The 17,166-nt window shown below is 36.2% G+C and overlaps 3 protein-coding genes across 4 annotated transcripts; 1 reads left to right on the plus strand and 2 right to left on the minus strand.

Annotated features, from left to right (window-relative positions):
• The first annotated feature begins 1,817 nt into the window (after positions 1-1,817).
• Positions 1,818-7,653, plus strand: LOC143459366 (uncharacterized). 2 transcript variants are annotated; one of them, XM_076956487.1, is made up of 5 exons: positions 1,818-1,978; positions 2,062-2,238; positions 2,449-2,543; positions 5,452-5,742; positions 6,743-7,653. In XM_076956487.1, exons 2-5 carry the CDS (start codon positions 2,172-2,174, stop codon positions 7,259-7,261), a joined length of 972 nt encoding a protein of 323 aa, XP_076812602.1. In that variant the 5' UTR covers positions 1,818-1,978; positions 2,062-2,171; the 3' UTR covers positions 7,262-7,653. The 2 variants fall into 2 exon arrangements, with proteins under 2 accessions (XP_076812602.1, XP_076812603.1); XM_076956488.1 differs by lacking the exons at positions 1,818-1,978; positions 2,062-2,238; positions 2,449-2,543 and adding an exon at positions 2,550-5,118.
• A 59-nt stretch (positions 7,654-7,712) lies between these two features.
• LOC143459365 (solute carrier family 2, facilitated glucose transporter member 5-like) lies at positions 7,713-11,117 on the minus strand. The gene is made up of 5 exons (XM_076956486.1): positions 10,929-11,117; positions 9,586-9,710; positions 8,720-9,426; positions 8,089-8,471; positions 7,713-8,010 (listed from the first exon to the last, which is right to left on the minus strand). The coding sequence occupies exons 1-5, from the start codon at positions 11,067-11,069 to the stop codon at positions 7,831-7,833; spliced, it is 1,536 nt and encodes a 511-aa protein (XP_076812601.1). The 5' UTR covers positions 11,070-11,117; the 3' UTR covers positions 7,713-7,830.
• Positions 11,118-13,518: 2,401 nt separating this feature from the next.
• LOC143459861 (uncharacterized) lies at positions 13,519-16,404 on the minus strand. Its single transcript, XM_076957164.1, has 2 exons — positions 16,129-16,404; positions 13,519-14,034 (listed from the first exon to the last, which is right to left on the minus strand). The coding sequence occupies exons 1-2, from the start codon at positions 16,358-16,360 to the stop codon at positions 13,823-13,825; spliced, it is 444 nt and encodes a 147-aa protein (XP_076813279.1). The 5' UTR covers positions 16,361-16,404; the 3' UTR covers positions 13,519-13,822.
• Between the last annotated feature and the right edge of the window lie 762 nt (positions 16,405-17,166).

Below are 17,166 nucleotides of genomic sequence, written 5' to 3' on the forward strand. Positions count from 1 at the left end.
AATTTCTTAAATATATACAAAAATAACAACAACATATGATCCGTTGACAATGCATTTACATGCTGCTAAAAAACGAGAGAGATGACATGCATCAAAACAGCCGCTCGAACAGCATATAACACAAGAGAAAAATAATAAAATAATTGCTTTCAATTACCTAATTGTTATATTTAACAAAAGTGCAAGATTATTGAGAACTTGGGTCAACCAAATTGTTTTCGTTTTGAAATAAATCATTTTAACTCGTAGCGGCCTTGAAGACAGTGATTTCTTGTCGCTAGTTAGCGCTATAAACTGGTTCCACTTTCCGTTAATACAATCAAAATGCGTCGTAAGTTTTCGTGGACTCGAGCGGTTATTACATACTATATATTATATACACAAGATATGAGCAGAGCATGTCATGAACAGCAACCTTTGTAAATACATTTTTATGCTAAAAAATTACTTACTTTGTCATAATTCATTCGATTAATAAATAAATTAATCAAATTAAATTAATTATTTAAGTAGTATTTATAAACGAATTGAACTAAACTCAACAATGACAAATCTTCTGACTAATAAAAAATTTCCCATTGGTTTGGCTCTTCGTAATCGTTCTAAGTATTAAATGAAAAGCTTAGGACGCACCGCATTTTAATGATGGGCAATCAATTTAACAGTAGACCAATGCAAAAAGAGTGCGCTGAAAAATTGATTCAAGACATTTCATAAATTCACATATTTATACGCAAAAACGCATTGTGATACATAACTACACATCAACGCTAACATTGTGCCGACCTTATGCTCTCATAATGTGGAAATCAATAAATTTTAATTTGCCCCCTCCCCCCCATTTTTTTCTTTTTTTTTAAACAAATCGACGCCTATACAAAAGACACATCTTTAAAACTTGAACCACTCGAGCCCAGCAGTTCCTATTGAATTATTCGAACCAAGTGATACCTTCTGAAACACTCGAACTAGTATATTTTAGTAGTATCCCACAGGTAGTGACACTGGATATTGAACACGAGTCGCATACGACTATTGCAAGCCGAAGTATGGCAGTTTTTGACAAAACGCAAATATTGGAGTGATGGCGTGCACCGAAACCTCAATTAGGCTACTTGTTTATTTATTACAAATTGGCATTAAAACAACCAAATTTTCGTAATTTGTTTATAATAAAACAGCGTGAAAATAAAAATTCGGCGTACACAATGATGAACCTCTTGCGTTTAGCTGCCACATTTAGGCTATGGTTTCCACTATGGATTGCAAGCCCAGTACCCTAACGACTGAATAGTACCGAGCTGAAAGGCAGTGTGCTAGGGCAGGCCTACAGCTTAAGCTAATTTAATGGAAACATATTTTTAAGTTGAAATTTAACAGCAATATTCGCTAGCCCAGCTTCTAAATTGCGCATTATTGACCACATTCATTCAGGCAGAATGCTATCAGATTACGCAGAATCGTAGCGCCCCTAAGTCAAGGCATGTTTCCAACAATAAAACTAAAAATGTCTGACCAGACAGAGTAAATCAATTGTTTTGTTAAAAGTTTAGCAAAGATCATGGAGTTTTAATTTTTAGTATGAAGGAAAATTTCATCTTGTTTACCACTGAACAGATTAAATCATTCCTTTCTGGCCGGAAATTTTTGTAATTTTGGCCAATATAACGCAGGCATGCAACATCTTAATGTACACTGGGAGCGACATTTCTAGTGTTCTGTTAAATATTTTGCGGCGTTCAGGTGAATATTTGACAAAAATTTCGGTGTTTTTTATTTTTTAGTATGAAAGCAAATTTCATCTAGTTTACCACTGACCAGGTTAGATCGTTGAACAAAACAGTAATCATCGGTTCTCATACTTATCTGGCCCTTTTGGAAAAAAAGTCTGGTGACACGCGATAGGCTACAGCAAAAGGTTGGGTTACAAGCATTCTAAATGAAGAGAAATTGGGTCGCGTTAAAACAGAGCTAACGGGTAAGAAACCTTTTTAAGTTTTGATGTATATAGGCCTATGTTTAAATGATCTCAATTTTTTCATGATGATTCTTTTTTCATAGAGTGTTAAATAAAAATCGAATTAACTTGGTGAGCCCTTGCCAAAACGTCTATAATACCCATTAAACACCCCAGCGATAAAGAACATTGAAGATAGTTCTTTACTGTGACCATGACCCAAAATTATGGCCAGTTTCCTAAACCTCCAGATCTACGTTTAAATGAACCTTTGCCACCAGGTAAGTACAGTAATTATGTAATTTACTTGTATCATTTTTATGTTGCTAAATTTTCAACTACTTGGTATTTTGTTGATTTGTTTGACGTTTGGTTACGCCATATCATTGTTTTTAAAACCATATTGAATTTATTAATGTGTTCATAATTTCAAACATTGTGCAAGCACTTTAAACAGCTTTGATTGATGTGTAATGTTGTTTATGGTTTAGGATGGGAAATGCGCATAGATGATCGAACCAGCTGGCCTTTTTTCATTGACCACAATACAAAAACAACAACATGGGTTGATCCAAGACCTGTTAAAGTAAGTTCATACTTGACTTTTTGAATGTAATCATAGTGGTTGGAATGTTTCAGAGCTAGCAATCCAGGTTTGAAACACAGCAGTCACTGTAGTGGCATAGTGCTTTGACATAACTACCCTTGCTCATGTTCTGGGCACAGCATGCTTCTGTTGTTCTGTTTTTTTTCTTTGGAGGGAATAAAGCAAACCAAATCTGGGAAAATCTCACAAACCTAAATCAGAAAAAAGGTCAGAAAACACATGCAAATATACTCGATTACTGATACCTGAGCGGGGAGGAAGCATCCCTCAGTATAACTTGTGCTAAGCCTTTTCTCAGTTGGTGTATAATTATTTTGCTAGCGTAACAAGTTGAACAAAGCAAAACTATTTACACAGATATATATACATGCTGGCTTGGTAGTGTAGTGTTTACATTGTTGGAAACACATAGTGCAAGCTGTATGTGAACTGGATTCAATGCGCAAATGGCACTGCACTGTTGTACTACCCTTTGGCAAGATATTAATACTGCTTGCTTCTGTTGAGTGACATTGGCGATCAGTGCCATGTTTGGGCAAGGCTCCATAAAAGACAAACCAAATAAAATAGAATCTATCAAAAAATGCACACAAGCAAGCTTGTGTTGAACAGGAAGGAACCATCACTGAGGTTGTGCAAGGAATTTATTCAGTTAGATTGTTATAGTATAAATATGCCGAAACCACATCATACAAATTACTTTTTGTTCTGTTATTGAAAATATATGTATGCAGAGGTGGGCAGTTGGTACTTGGCAAAAAATGTACCCACGGTTCCAGTATTTGGTACTTTTTATGTAAAAGCTGCTGCTGTAATTGCAATGTTACTCCTGGTCAAAACATTTGTGACGTTAATTGCTTGCAATTTTACTTGACATTTGTAGATTAAAATAGATCAACAGATGCTAAGATTAGTATTAAGGATTATTTATATATATATATAATTAAGATGTATTTTTGAAGACATACTTGTAAAAATTTTGAAATAGTCATATCACATGAAAAGTACCGGGACCAACTGCAATTTCTTGAAAAAAGTAATACAGTAATTGAGTACTATAGTACCGCGGTACTGCCCACCTATGTATGTATGTTTACCTTTGCTTTGTACTTTTGTGTTTTGTTACATTTTTCTTTCAAACTCTTCTTTGTAGATCAGATTAATCTGACTTTAGATAAAACTATTAACTTGCTACAAATTAGAACAGTTTTTTTCAGCATGTGGTCAATTTTGTCCCCTACTTTAGCTAACTAGCTCTTACATGACTTGTGTGAGTGTGTTAACTCCACACAGTAATTGTGTCTTACTAGTTTTGTGCTTCAGACTACTAATGGTAATAAACTAATAATATAATTATATATATATATATCTTTAGTAGTGAACAGCTAAATGCCTAATCCACACATTTTATTATAAGAATTAATGGGGATGTTTACTTCTCAAGACATGAAATTGGTTGAAACCAAAGTTCATTGAGGTGGGGTCAAATTAGTCATTCTAGGTTAAAAGTTGTAAACAAAACCTGACACAAAAACATTTAAACAAACAAACCCCAACAACTATATGCATGCTGCATTAAAAACAGGCGCATTAGAATACAAGATATTCAAAGTACCGATAAAACAGCAAAAGTTACATAAAAAATTTTTGCCCAATACGTTCTAGTAGGTATAGATTTTAGTGTTTTCTAAAAAATTGTGTTCATTTTTTTTATGAAATGTGTTTATGATTATTAGTATAACATTGACCATTGACAAGTTAATTATTTTGTGCTGATATACTCCGGACTATGTAGTCGGCGATTTTTGCATTAATATGTTTCATAAACTAAGTGAGTTAGTCATTGGATTTAGTTTAACATTTGGGTGGAGATTTATTACAGATTTATTGTGGTTCTTGTTGTGTTAATCTTGGATATATCTTGAGGTAAACTGATTTTGAACAAAAACATCGAAAAGGTATGATGAAAAACGTCCTTTCACCTAAGATAAGAAATAAAAAAGCTGTCGAGCCAGCGCGATATTATACGCAGCTTCTATATGGAACCCAATTATTCTCCATATTTCTCGACCATTCGCGTGTCGTCTAGAGTGCATATGACGTCAGCACATCGCCTGTTTGCCGCACAAATAAAGGAACGTCGCGGTTGAGCATTGACATATTGGTACCGTGAGTATCGGCGCCAGCGTTTGTGGCAGATTCTGCTGTACTTTTGTTAGAGAAAGGTGATGCTAAGATTAAGAATAGTTGAACTTAGGCATCATTGAAATCTTAATCTACTTAGGTATGGAGAAGTCAATTTATTTTTGATCGCTTTTCATAGCGTAAAATATATACCACATAAAAAGAAATAGGAAAATTGTTGTACTGGAGAAATTTAAATTTCGTCTTTAAATTATGTAAATAGATATTGGTACTTTCGTATGATGAACTAGTTTTACAAATCTAATTATACCCATGCGTTGCTGATGTAATGAAAAGACCGCAAGATACATTTACAAGTAACCAAGAAAACCAAGAGCTGTGTAGCGAGAAAGGAAACAGTATGCAGACGGTATGTTAGCCTAGTAGGGCAACATCTTTTGGCAATATTGAACAAGACTTTTTTGTCATTATTTATTTATGGTGGCAAGTAGCAACAAGTTTAACCGATAACTCCAGTCTTTGTTTAACCTTTTAACTTGACGTTTCTTCGGGTTGCTATTAAATAAGGAATATATTTATCCAAGTTAACCTTGATTGTATGTACAAGTTTATGGCCTTGACTAGAAGTGAAATCTTGCCAGTTTTATCAGTTATTTATTTAAGAAATAGTTTTCTGATTTATTTTTTAAATCGTCATTAGAGCTGCAAAGCTAAAGTGTATATGGAATAATTCTTTGTTTAGGCAAACGTACCGAAACAAGCTCGAGTGATACCAGTGCAACACGAACAAGTACCCGCTCCAGTTCAACAATGGCAAGAACGTAGACAGCAGCAGCCATTGGGTGGCCAACATTGGCAACAGCATAATCCGAATCGAATGCCTCAGCCTCAACAATTTCCTGTTTACAACGTACCGCAACCAAATGGTTATATCCCCCAACAGCAAGCTCAGCAGATCCGACAACCACAACAGTTCCATCAACAGCCGAGACCGTCTGGATCTTTACAAAACTCCGGTCGAAATCCGGGACAAGTACGTTTGAGTTCTGTATCAATACCAGTGCAACATGTTAACGTTGGTGACCCGGTTTTACGCCCTGAAGAACCCCCAAACGTTGTTGGCGTTAGTGGTTGGGACAATGCGGTTACGCCTGAATTAAAATATCAGGTTGGGGATAAGTTAGCAGCAAATCGTCCGAAGCCGTCTGATATGTCAAACCCGGTAGAGAGAGATCAGCCACTAAGCCCTAGTTGTACACCAATTGTTTTTCCTTATAAAGCAGACGATAGCAACGTAAGTAAAGGTCATGTACCGCTAGAACGAAGTGATTCTGGAGTTAGTGACGAGGAAAGCCATAACATCTTTGGTAAAGTTATTGGGTCACCACAACCAGTACCTGAAGCAGAATTTGCCATGCAGCCGCCTGAAACAGAAAGTGTTATTTCAACTAGTAAAAAAACTTCAAAATACAATCAACATGAAACTCCAGATGGAGATCATCGAATACACCAGCCATGTGTATATTATAAAGGTTCGCCAGAATCTGATCAATGCAAAGAGGTTAGAGTGTTTCGCTTCACAAGTTCAAATGTATTGTTTGAAAATGCGTGTACAGTATCATGTTTTGCGATTCAAACACATCAAGAAATCAGAAAGGGCATTTGCATGTTTACCCACATTTAGTGAAAGACTCTGCCATCGTCTCGTCGTTCATTTGCCATAAACGAAATCTGCTTATGACGTCATCAAAGGTCATGCTTTATCATCGACCCATCGTCATTTCAAGCGCATTGCCATTTATAACCGGGCGCCATCTTTGTTTTGCTTTTAATCGAGCAGCTGCCTAATCTAATTAAGTCAGAGAAGCGGTCGCCTATGGCCCAGCATTAATGCATTAGTCAGTGTTAAATCGTGTCGTTTCGCTGGACTAACCATCGTAAATTCCGTTTTTAGGAATTATTTTTCAGCCTTTAATTCTCATAGAAATTATTGTATTGTTACGTCATCGTAATCTTTTTCTTATTGTTTGCAGAGTCAGCCTCCGGTTGAGAGAAGCATTCCTATCAAGGTGATGCACGAATCTCCCGGGAATGTGACAACTTCTTCCAACTTGAAGAAAACAGCAGAACCCCCCAGAACTTCTTCATCCTCCAATGTCACTCCTGCTGCGACGTCAACATCAAAACCGCCCCAGGTTAACAACCAATGTGAGGCGGAAGCTCCTGATCCTGTTCGATCCCATTCGCAAGCGTCCACCACTGAAAAGGATGGAAGTGAAGATTATAGAGTCGTGGAGGCCCGAAAGCGAATCGCTGGCATTCTCGCTGACCTGGAAGAACTTGAAAAAGAGGTGGATGCATTTAGTGGCAGCCGTACGGATAAGCAATTCCTCAAACTGGAGAATCTCTTAACAAACAAACTACTCCGGCTGGACGAAATAAACGCTACTGGAGCACCCGGTGCCGAGGAAATCCGAACCGAACGCAAAGCAGCCATTAAACAAATTCAGCAAACGCTTGATGTACTAGAACTGAAAGTTATGGGCGAGTAACATTAGTAACACTTACCAAGTGGTACCATTGTCTGCTATGCAGTTGTATTTTGCACGCGCCAGGTCCACTGTGCGACTGTACCAACAAATGACACGCTCTAGTAAGTGATATATTCTTCTCTTCCAGTTTAAGTATTAGACAATATTTTAAATGTACGTTGATCAAAAAAATAATTTGCGTTGCATCTGGTGTAATTGGTGCAAAGTAGGAAACGTAGTAGGCAAATTGACTAATGTGCTATCACGGCATGTTGCAAGTAGTATATGTAAGTTATTTGTATGTGATCTTTAAATAATTTCTTATTTTGTTAATACAGTTTTTTGAAAGGCAGCGTACATTATCTTTTCATCACTACAGTGTTTTATGCTTAATAAACTTTGTCCTGAACCGCCGTAAAATGTTTTAAGCCACTTGGTGAAAAAGACGATATTCGTATACGATAAAGAGACATTATGGGAAAAGACGATATATTGTTAATTGTCACTGCATCATCCACAATTTTTACAGCAAAACATGCGAAAGAAAACGAAAAGGGCTAACTTCTTTTAAATGAAAGCATAGACAAAAATCAAATGTGTTTTTCGAAATGGGTGTCGTCGTGTTCTCTTGCTCCATAGAACGGTTTTTTACCAGATAACAAGGAAGTGGATTCGTCGTCTTCCGTTGAAGTTGCTTCTTCAATTGTTATTCGCGGAGTTAGCATGCTGGATGCGGAAGTATCCTGGATAGCGAACTTGATGTAGATCACCTGAAAATGAATAAGTGATAAAAAATCTGCAACTCGAGCAATGAGCAGCATACAGTATAGGCCTACACTGCAACTTACATCCAAAACAACGAGTCCAACAAAGATCAAGTAGGTGTAACCGCCAATCCAATCAACAGTATAAGGAGTTACGAAGGAAACAGTGGAAGCCATAGTGTAGTAGCAAATGCCGCAACTCCATAAAGCAGTAGGACGTATAACTTGAGACGTAATTTCAGATGCGAGCGCTGCGTAACATAGAAGTGGTCCGCTAGATACGCCAAATGCATACAGAACGATGGCGGCGATGCTTCCGTATGCTAATTTAAGCTCAATGGATGCAGACAGCATAGCCAATGCAAAGGCAGTCACCACCAGACCAAACAAAGTCATTTTCCTTGATCCAAAACGCTTTAGAATAGGCGTGCTTGCAAAACAGATAAGCGCCATCACTATAAAAAATCCTAAATAAACAAAAAAATTTTTAATTAATGCTATAGGCTATAAATAAGCTACTGCAGATGCCAATAATTACATTAGCCTACTTTATGCTCATCTCCAGCAAGTTTACATTTTACTTGTACAAATTTATCCGTAGGCTATATGAAAAAGCTTATTACACTCTTTGAAAAATCCAATTAGCTAGTAGGCCTAGTTATGACATGACATTTACAAGTGGACGAATCAACGAGATAAACTTTCTGTTTTTTACCTGCTGTATACAAAGTCGCCTGATTATATGGAATTCCGGCTTCATGAAATATTTTATCCGTGTATAGAACGATAGCTTGTATGCCTGTGCTTTGAAATGAGAAGTATATGACGAGAGCTCCAAAAAACTGTCTTCTGTATCGTTTTGTGGTTAATATTTCTTTAAGTGATGCTTTTGTGATCTGCAAATCTGCGTAAATTTCGTCCTTTATATCCTCATACTCTTTTCGGACTGTTTCAAGGTCTCCACTGCGCAATTTACGAAGAAGGTGGAAGGATGGGAAGTTACTGTAATTTTTCGTAGTAGTTTTGGCAGACTTCTCTTCTTGTAAAATGAGATAAGTCGGGGTTTCAGGGAGCCAGGGAACTAAGCATAAGTAGGCGACCGAAAATATACCAGAAATTCCTAATAAGTAGGGCCATCTGTCCCCAGAACCAAGCACAATGGGATAGCCAAGTATATTACCCGCTGCTGACCCCAAGTCCATTATAGCCACGGTCGGTGCTTGAAACAAAGCAAGAGTAGCACGGCTTGTGGTCTCCGCTACAATTAACGGTACAACTGTAAATCCAATTCCTCTAGCAAAGCCGTTTATAAGTCTACCCGCTATTAATGTTTCATAAGACTTGCAATAGAAGGCCACCGGCGACATGAGCACGCACGAGACGACCGACATGAAATGTACCAAAACCAGGTTTGTTCGGCGGCTATATAAAAAAATGCATCCCGTTATCACAATTTAAAACTTTATACCTCCTTAAAGAATATGTCGTTCTCTTTATGTCAAAGACAACGCAGTGTTTTAAATACTTACGCTAGCTGGCTAGCAAGTGTTATGCAAAACGCAAACCCGTGTTGTAACAAACCTCATAATCATGAGTGTATATCTGGCTGCAAAAGCGCCCACTAACGAGCCAACCATCAGCATGGATTGTGCAAGTGTAATGATAAAAAGTGCGTCCTCGTTGTTAACGGTGATATTCCATCGATGCTGTAAGTATATAACAATTAGCTTGAATAAACATTCGTCATCATATATCTTTTATTTTTACCATACCGTAACTCATACACAAATCGTGAACATTATTCTATATAGATAGATGGTATGGTATGTATTAGATGGTGTTCAATAGAAAAACGAAAAAATGCTTAACACGTTTACCGGTTCTGGCCCTATTCGAATGCATTTAAACAACTCTCCGTACCACGCAGGAATTTTGTAAAGAGAAATTTCGTTTAAGTGAAAGTGTTTTATTGGTCCTAAAGTGTGACAGCGCTCGTTATATTGAAATTATTGCAAACCTTTGCAATAAAAGTATTGTCCGGTAGTCGTATCCACGTTCGCTTTTTTCTCATCTCATACTTTTATCTTTTTTTTGATAGCTTATTTTAATCCTTTTGGATCCCAACTGATACAGTATGTCATTTCGGTAGATATATAACTTGTAGTTAGCTGTACGAATTTTAATCCCTTACAACACTTACAAACCATCATATAGTACAGGGCTGCCCAAAGTATAGCCCAAGGACTGAATGTGACACGCGAAAAATTGTTGCGCTCTTCAGCAAGTCTCGCAATTAAGGTTGGTGTGATTGCACCAATTTTTGGCTCCCCAAAGCACAAGATTAATGTATAGTGTGGCCCACACACTTTAAAGTTTGTTTAAACTTTGGGCACCCCTGATTTAGTGCATGTTTTGTTACACAACGTAGAATTTTAAGATAAGCTATTGACGTCTGTGCGAGGCTGCATAAATAGACGCATACGCGTATAAAGTTTTGGTGTTTAAATATTGTAATAGTGTTAATTGTTGAAATGTTGATTTCTAATATACGTGTTCTCATTTCGATGTCATTTATCACTAATTTTATAAACTTCGGATAACTCGGAATGATTTGATCGGTCCCTTAACTTTTCTTCCACTGTATACATCATAAATAATTTTATAACTATAAGATGCATGCATCGCAATGTTAATGTTTTCACACAGGACTATCTGAAGCGTCAGTGGTATTATGCCCTATTGTAATGTTTATATAAACAAATTAATTACGTCACCGTGTGTATATACATATATGCAGCTGTGATAAGAAAATGCTGTTAAGAACGTAATGGTATCCGTTTTCTCTTAAGATTTATATATGGCTGGGTTGAAACTATATGCAAAACTAATCACAAGGACTGCATTCTAAAAAACACAAATCTTACCTGATATGTTTCATTAATAAACTCGGTAATTACTTCATCAATTGGATTCAGTGCAACAGCATTGAGAGCTAACGGTAAGAATACGCTAACTTGAGAGAAGATGGTCACAAACGTACAGTATTTTGAGTTATCTTTAGTCATTGCAAACTTAATAGCCTATCTGTTGCTAACTTTACAATACCTGTAAAACAAATTTTAAAATCTAAGCTGTTTTTCGAACGTTTGAAAATCTGCCATTCTGCAAATCTGCTAACACTTGACAAAACTTGTATTGGCTACATAGACTGTAATCAAAGTGTAACAGCCTGTTATCATATGATAAGGAAACATTTTAATTTGAATGCTGACGCATGCGGTTGTGTGGGTACCTCACACACTCCACGCTTTATCTGCAGCAGACTGTCGTCACAAATGTGATCCACACCAAGAAAATTTCAAGTGTTGCTAAAGGCAATTTTTTCAATAAAATAATCTCAATGATTAATGAGGCGTCTGGTTTGAAGTGTGGGCTACGGCTTAAACACTGTACATCAAAATTGTCTTGTTTACGGCTTTGATTTACTCTCGTATATGTTGATCGGACACGTCGATTAAAAGAAAGTTGTAATTTAAACATTTGCCATGCTTAAACCTTTCAAAATCTAACTACTGAACACTTGAAGAGCTATGCAGTTTGATAAACACAAGCTTCAAGATCTCTTTCGCGTTCAATTATTTTTGATAACGACAAGGCAATTAATACATTTATTTGGTTTTGTATAGTTCTTTGGAGTATGGAATTCAGCCGCTTCCGAAAAAAAGCTAATCGAGTTTTGTTTACTAATTCTTTTCATCCGGACTATGCTGATCACCTTCTTATAGCCTACTGTACACACTGTACACACATACACAATGACTTTTTGATCATTATTAATTTATTATAGCTCTTACCCGCTTGGTTTTAACTTTTAACCATAAAGGTTGCGCAATGACTAGCCCTCAGTAAACAAATAAACCTTAGCAAGCACTAGATTTTTCCGGCTTTTGGGCCTTCAGTATTGATTCCCAACATATTCTTGATGCCGATGCAGGTACTGTAGCCTATTGTTAATGAGAGAACAACTTTCTTGCCGAAAACTAAAAATATTATCTCATCTGATCCTTTTCTGTGTTTCTGTATTGTAGTGCTATACTGCTTCATAATGACAAATTGCATTTCCGCAATTGCCTAGTTTGATATTTTGGATTTAGGTCGAACCATTTGCACTTAATCAAAGTTAAAATAGCAGATTTACTATACGGAAAACATCAAACGCTGTCATTATTTCAACAGAAACATCACACCTTTGAATTGTTATTTTCTTCGGTTGAATGTCAACTACTGTCAAAGGTTATCAATATATCTACTAATACATAGAGTCTTAAATTTTGCTTAACTGTACTGTTATGGTGCATGATTTGGTATCTCAATCTTTATTTTTCAACGAAGGAAAGTCTTTTTGGAAATTAGAATCCAATGAAAATACGCGACTATATACATACTTACGCGGCATTAATGCCACTACACAAGAGACAGCAGTGCAAAAATTAGAATTTGTCAATTATTCCAAAATATTGCTTGATATATTACATAGAACCTCTTGTTGAAAATATGCACAGGTATTTGGCCATGCAACGAGTGGTTATTTGGTGGTCGATACAAAATATATCTGTAATTTCGCTGCACTTGAGAAGTAAAACAGTCGACTACAATTAATTTGTTCCATTTTTATGACAAAATCACCCTGTTTCCAAATTAACTAGCTAATTAACTATTACTCGTGTAAAATACTTATACTTTTTAATTATAATTAATTAATTACTATTAACAAATTAGCAGAACGTTTTTCTTTGCCAATACCCCATCTTAAAGCTGCTACCTGAAATATCTTCTCTCAATGCACAGTCACTTGTTAGCATGCCTCAAGTTTAATACAATTTGTTTTGTACACACTGACTGAATAAGCCTTTCTTAGACAAACGAATCGATGACCAAACCTTCAAGTAGATAGGAAAAACACTGCACTTTTCTTCGTTTCTCTATGTTGTCACATGCGTTCAAAGTTACGAAACAGCGTGAGTGGTACATGCAGTATAAGGCAATCTACTACCGTTTTTAAAAGTCTCTCTGTACCGGTATATAGATTATTATTTAATAGCAGAGTACTGCACTCCACAGCTATTTTCTTGATAATGACAGAAACAACGTTTCCTTCTCTGCGGCTGGTGAATTTTATATTTGTTCATAGTTTCGGCGCCTTTCAAGTTCTCAACAACTCGATTGGATAACGTTTACTTAGTGGACGTGAAAATGAAAAGAAAGTGACCTATTTCACCACAAGTAGGTCACGCAGCTCGTTGCTAACTTGTTATAAAGATAGCCGCTAATGTATGTAAGGTGAAATGGTTTGCAAAAAGGTAATTTTAGTTAAGCTATTTAGGGTTTAATTGAAGGTAAATTAGAAGGTTGTTTTAAATTTCTAAGTGTTATTTACCATAAAAACAATTTAAATTAATAGGAAACTATCAAAAATAGCTTCCAGATAGCCACACACGATGTTTTTTGGGTGACACAACCTTTATAGTTAGCTTACAATTACAGGAATGCGCAAGTTGTTTTTGTAAGAATACGACTTTGCACACGATTGATATTTTAACAGAATATTTTCATTCAGTAATATTTTAATTGTACAGGAATGTTTAATTTTAAAGCATAACCTCGGAACTGTTACGACAAAGACCCAAAAATACGTCGACATGTATCGCTAAGTGAGGTTTGGTGAAATTTGTAATTCTGCGACGGAAATAGACTGTGTTATGTTATAGTTTCTGCGTTCAAGTATCACAATACGCAGGTCCTAAAATTTTCCTTCTCTCTACCCTGCCATGTTTAGTCCCGAACGAAGAATTGGTATGGATGAACACTCTGAAGATTGTGGACTGGAACATTTATTCTTTCCATGTTTGCGAGTTTTGTGCAATTTTTGCTCAGGCTTGACCGGAATTGCTGAATCATCACATAATGTTGGCTCGTCTTGACAAATGTCTCCTTGAGCAGATAATGATTCAGTTTCAGTCGCGCTGTAGTCTAAAATATGACAAAGTGTTATCAACTCTACAGCTCAAATCCAATATTAAAAAAATTTCAGTGAAGTAAATGCGTTCAAGACGGTATACATAGCCTACTGTAAGCTATACCGTATTTTTTTGAAGATTACTGTAAACTTTCACAATATGTATACTTGCCTTAGAAGACTGTGTTTCGTGCCTGCTCATCGATATTTGTTAATTTATAATGGACCTGTAGGGCTAAGAGGTAGGATATTTGTCATACTTGATCTTACTTTACGTTTTTCTATCAGGGCTATAGATATAGCCCATTTACTCCACTAACTATAGAGAGAACTAGGTTAAACTAATTTTACTTAAATTTCATTTGATTGCAAGCCTCGTTATTATTTTGTCATGCATTTTAAAAAATGAAAAAGAGTGACCTAACTTCATAAAACCGACAATCGCCAGCATATTTCAAGGGGGCAAAATTTTAAACCATCTGTAGCAACATAGCCTATAAGGCTGAAAGAGTTTATGAACATCTATAACTTAGACGAATTAGACATAAACAGTTTAACAGTATGATCAAATATGCCGTTTTGGTTTTAAGCTTTGAATATATGCCAATAAACACACGATAACGACAAACATGCCCGCATCAAGGGAAGATCCCAGACCTGTAACTAACTTGGGACACCTTAGGAGGCCAAGAGTTTTCTGAAGGAGACTGAACAGCAACTAACTAACTACAAATACGCTACTTTAAACAATGCTTAACACAATTTCTCCGAAAAAGGTTGGGCCAATGGGACCCATTTAATTACAGGCCTGCCCGGGCCCTCACTAGCTATTTTTCGTCTGGTCAGCTGCGTTGTGCCAAAAATGAGCAGACATACACTGATAGTGATATACCAGCAAAATATTCATCAAAAGTTAAAGTTATGCCTTAATTTAATATTAAGTTTTCTCCAACATTTAGGTGGCATGGCGTATTTCTTTGGTTTTAATAGTTTCAAACTTCACTGGAGAATCTGTTTTTCTAACCTCGAATTAATCGTAGCCCGGCTGCGCATATCGATGACTCAAGGAAGACTTGTTAACACTCGCATACTTAGGGAATATAAAATCTCTCTCATGGCTCGCCAACCTAATATTTTAGAGTCATAGGCCATTTTACGTCCTCACTTGTTTTCATTTATGGCATTTTCTTGTTTACAACTCTTTATCAGATTTAATTATTGCACTAGTACAATAGGCAACCATAGGAAAGACAGTAATTATTGCTCTAAAAAGTTTAAATAGTCTAAAATGACTATAGACTATATGACTATATGACTACTTGACTACTATATGACTACTTTATGACTATAGTCAAGAACATATGGGTATCGTAGTTGTTGACTGTTTTACCGACTTGTTTTAGCAAGCTAAATGTCATCCGTCTTTTACAGAATAGATATTAAATAGAATTATATGACATGAGTATGCGGCTGCGGTCCCTATATTGTATATACTCTATCGCTTCCTTTATGAAAAAACTGGATCGATCCTCGCATATAGTACACGTAGTCGAATATACGGCGTTACAAAATTGTTGTTTAGGTTACAAACTATAAATTAAACGCCATTAATTATATCAGGTACAAGACCACTGTATGGGAATAGGGTACATTTTATATTGTGGAGTTTTTCGGCGTAAAACGCAGAATCTTTGCGAACCACACATTATGGGCATGAAAACATTTTCAGAGGGCCTGTTATTAACAATCCTAAATACTATTTCATGTTAAGCATATATTTGCTATCGTAATATAACAGTGGTGGTCTGTATTTTACTATGTTTAAGCCAGCGTTGTTATTTTATGTTGTAGCCAAATACTTTACAGTACTGAAGCAACCCCTGGCTGGTTTAAACAAAGAACGTTTTGATTGAGTTTATAAATCTAAATTTGGCGGACATGGTCTTGAAGTACAACCTTATAGTAACGAAAGGGCTCCCACCAAAGCTGGCCCGCAACTCATTCTAGTGCCATCTTGTAAATATCAGGCTGACAGTATTATATAATTCAGTGCCAAACATAATATCTGCTAAAACTTTACAAAATTTTAGTTTTATTTAATATTTTACTTTTAGTGCTGTTGTTTCCTTGATTTTGTTCCAAATGTTCTTCACGATTTAGCAATTCAAATTTGGCCTTCAGGGCTGCCAACATGGTTTCTACCAGATTCTGTTTATCATTTTTTGCAGAAAACAAGTGGGTTGGGCAATAATGCGGATTTTCTTGCATAGCACCATTCATCCTACTGCGTATTAGTGGTCGACATCTTGCTTCTTTAGCAACTCGAGTTTTGCTCATCATCTTATTTGTCACACTTTTGCCATTGACTTACTTGAATGCTAATCATCGACTGTTTAAAACTTACTTAAGGAACCTTTTTGTTAAAATCAAAATATGTCTGTGATGTAATAGAAGAACTCATACAAAACAGAATTTGCTGGGCTTTGAAGAAAGTCTAGCCAAGTACAATACTAAACACAAGTTTATCTAAATCTAAGCAAACGTTCATCTTATATCAAAAAGCATTGTAAACTGGAGAAACTGGTCAAAGAACTTTGGCTTGCAGTACGAAACGAGAAGTAACTATTGTATTTTGCCGAGGTTTATGTCGAATGAGAGGTTATGCGTAGATCAGTAATATCAAGGATTCACGGTTATACCTTAGTCTTTATATTATATAGTTGTTATGTGAGAGTAGAGACTATGGTTATATGTTTATGTGAAATGAGAGGTTATGGGTAGATCAGTAATATCAAGGATTCACGGTTATACTTTAGTCTTTATATGATATAGTTGGTAACTTGGTATGTAGATAGTAGAGACTGTTTACAAACTGTGTCTAACCAAGTGCTTTAAAGTTGCACTAAGGAGGACCACAAAATGAAGTCGGTTTTTTTTATCAGGGTCACGCCAATGACTGACTTACTGTACTGTGTGGCACTAACCACATTATTCTCAAACATTCCGAAATGTATGCAGAGCTTAGAGCAATTAGGAGTTTTAACCTTGTATAGCAGAGAACCTTGTAGTATTCTGCATTCTGTCTGTGGAAAAAGGAGGCACCCATAATTGAATATTTTGCAGTTTTGGCTCAATGCAGATCTTGA

The sequence above is a fragment of the Clavelina lepadiformis genome, chromosome 5 (genome assembly GCF_947623445.1).
Source record: "Clavelina lepadiformis chromosome 5, kaClaLepa1.1, whole genome shotgun sequence".
In the NCBI taxonomy this organism is placed as follows: Eukaryota; Metazoa; Chordata; class Ascidiacea; order Aplousobranchia; family Clavelinidae; genus Clavelina; species Clavelina lepadiformis.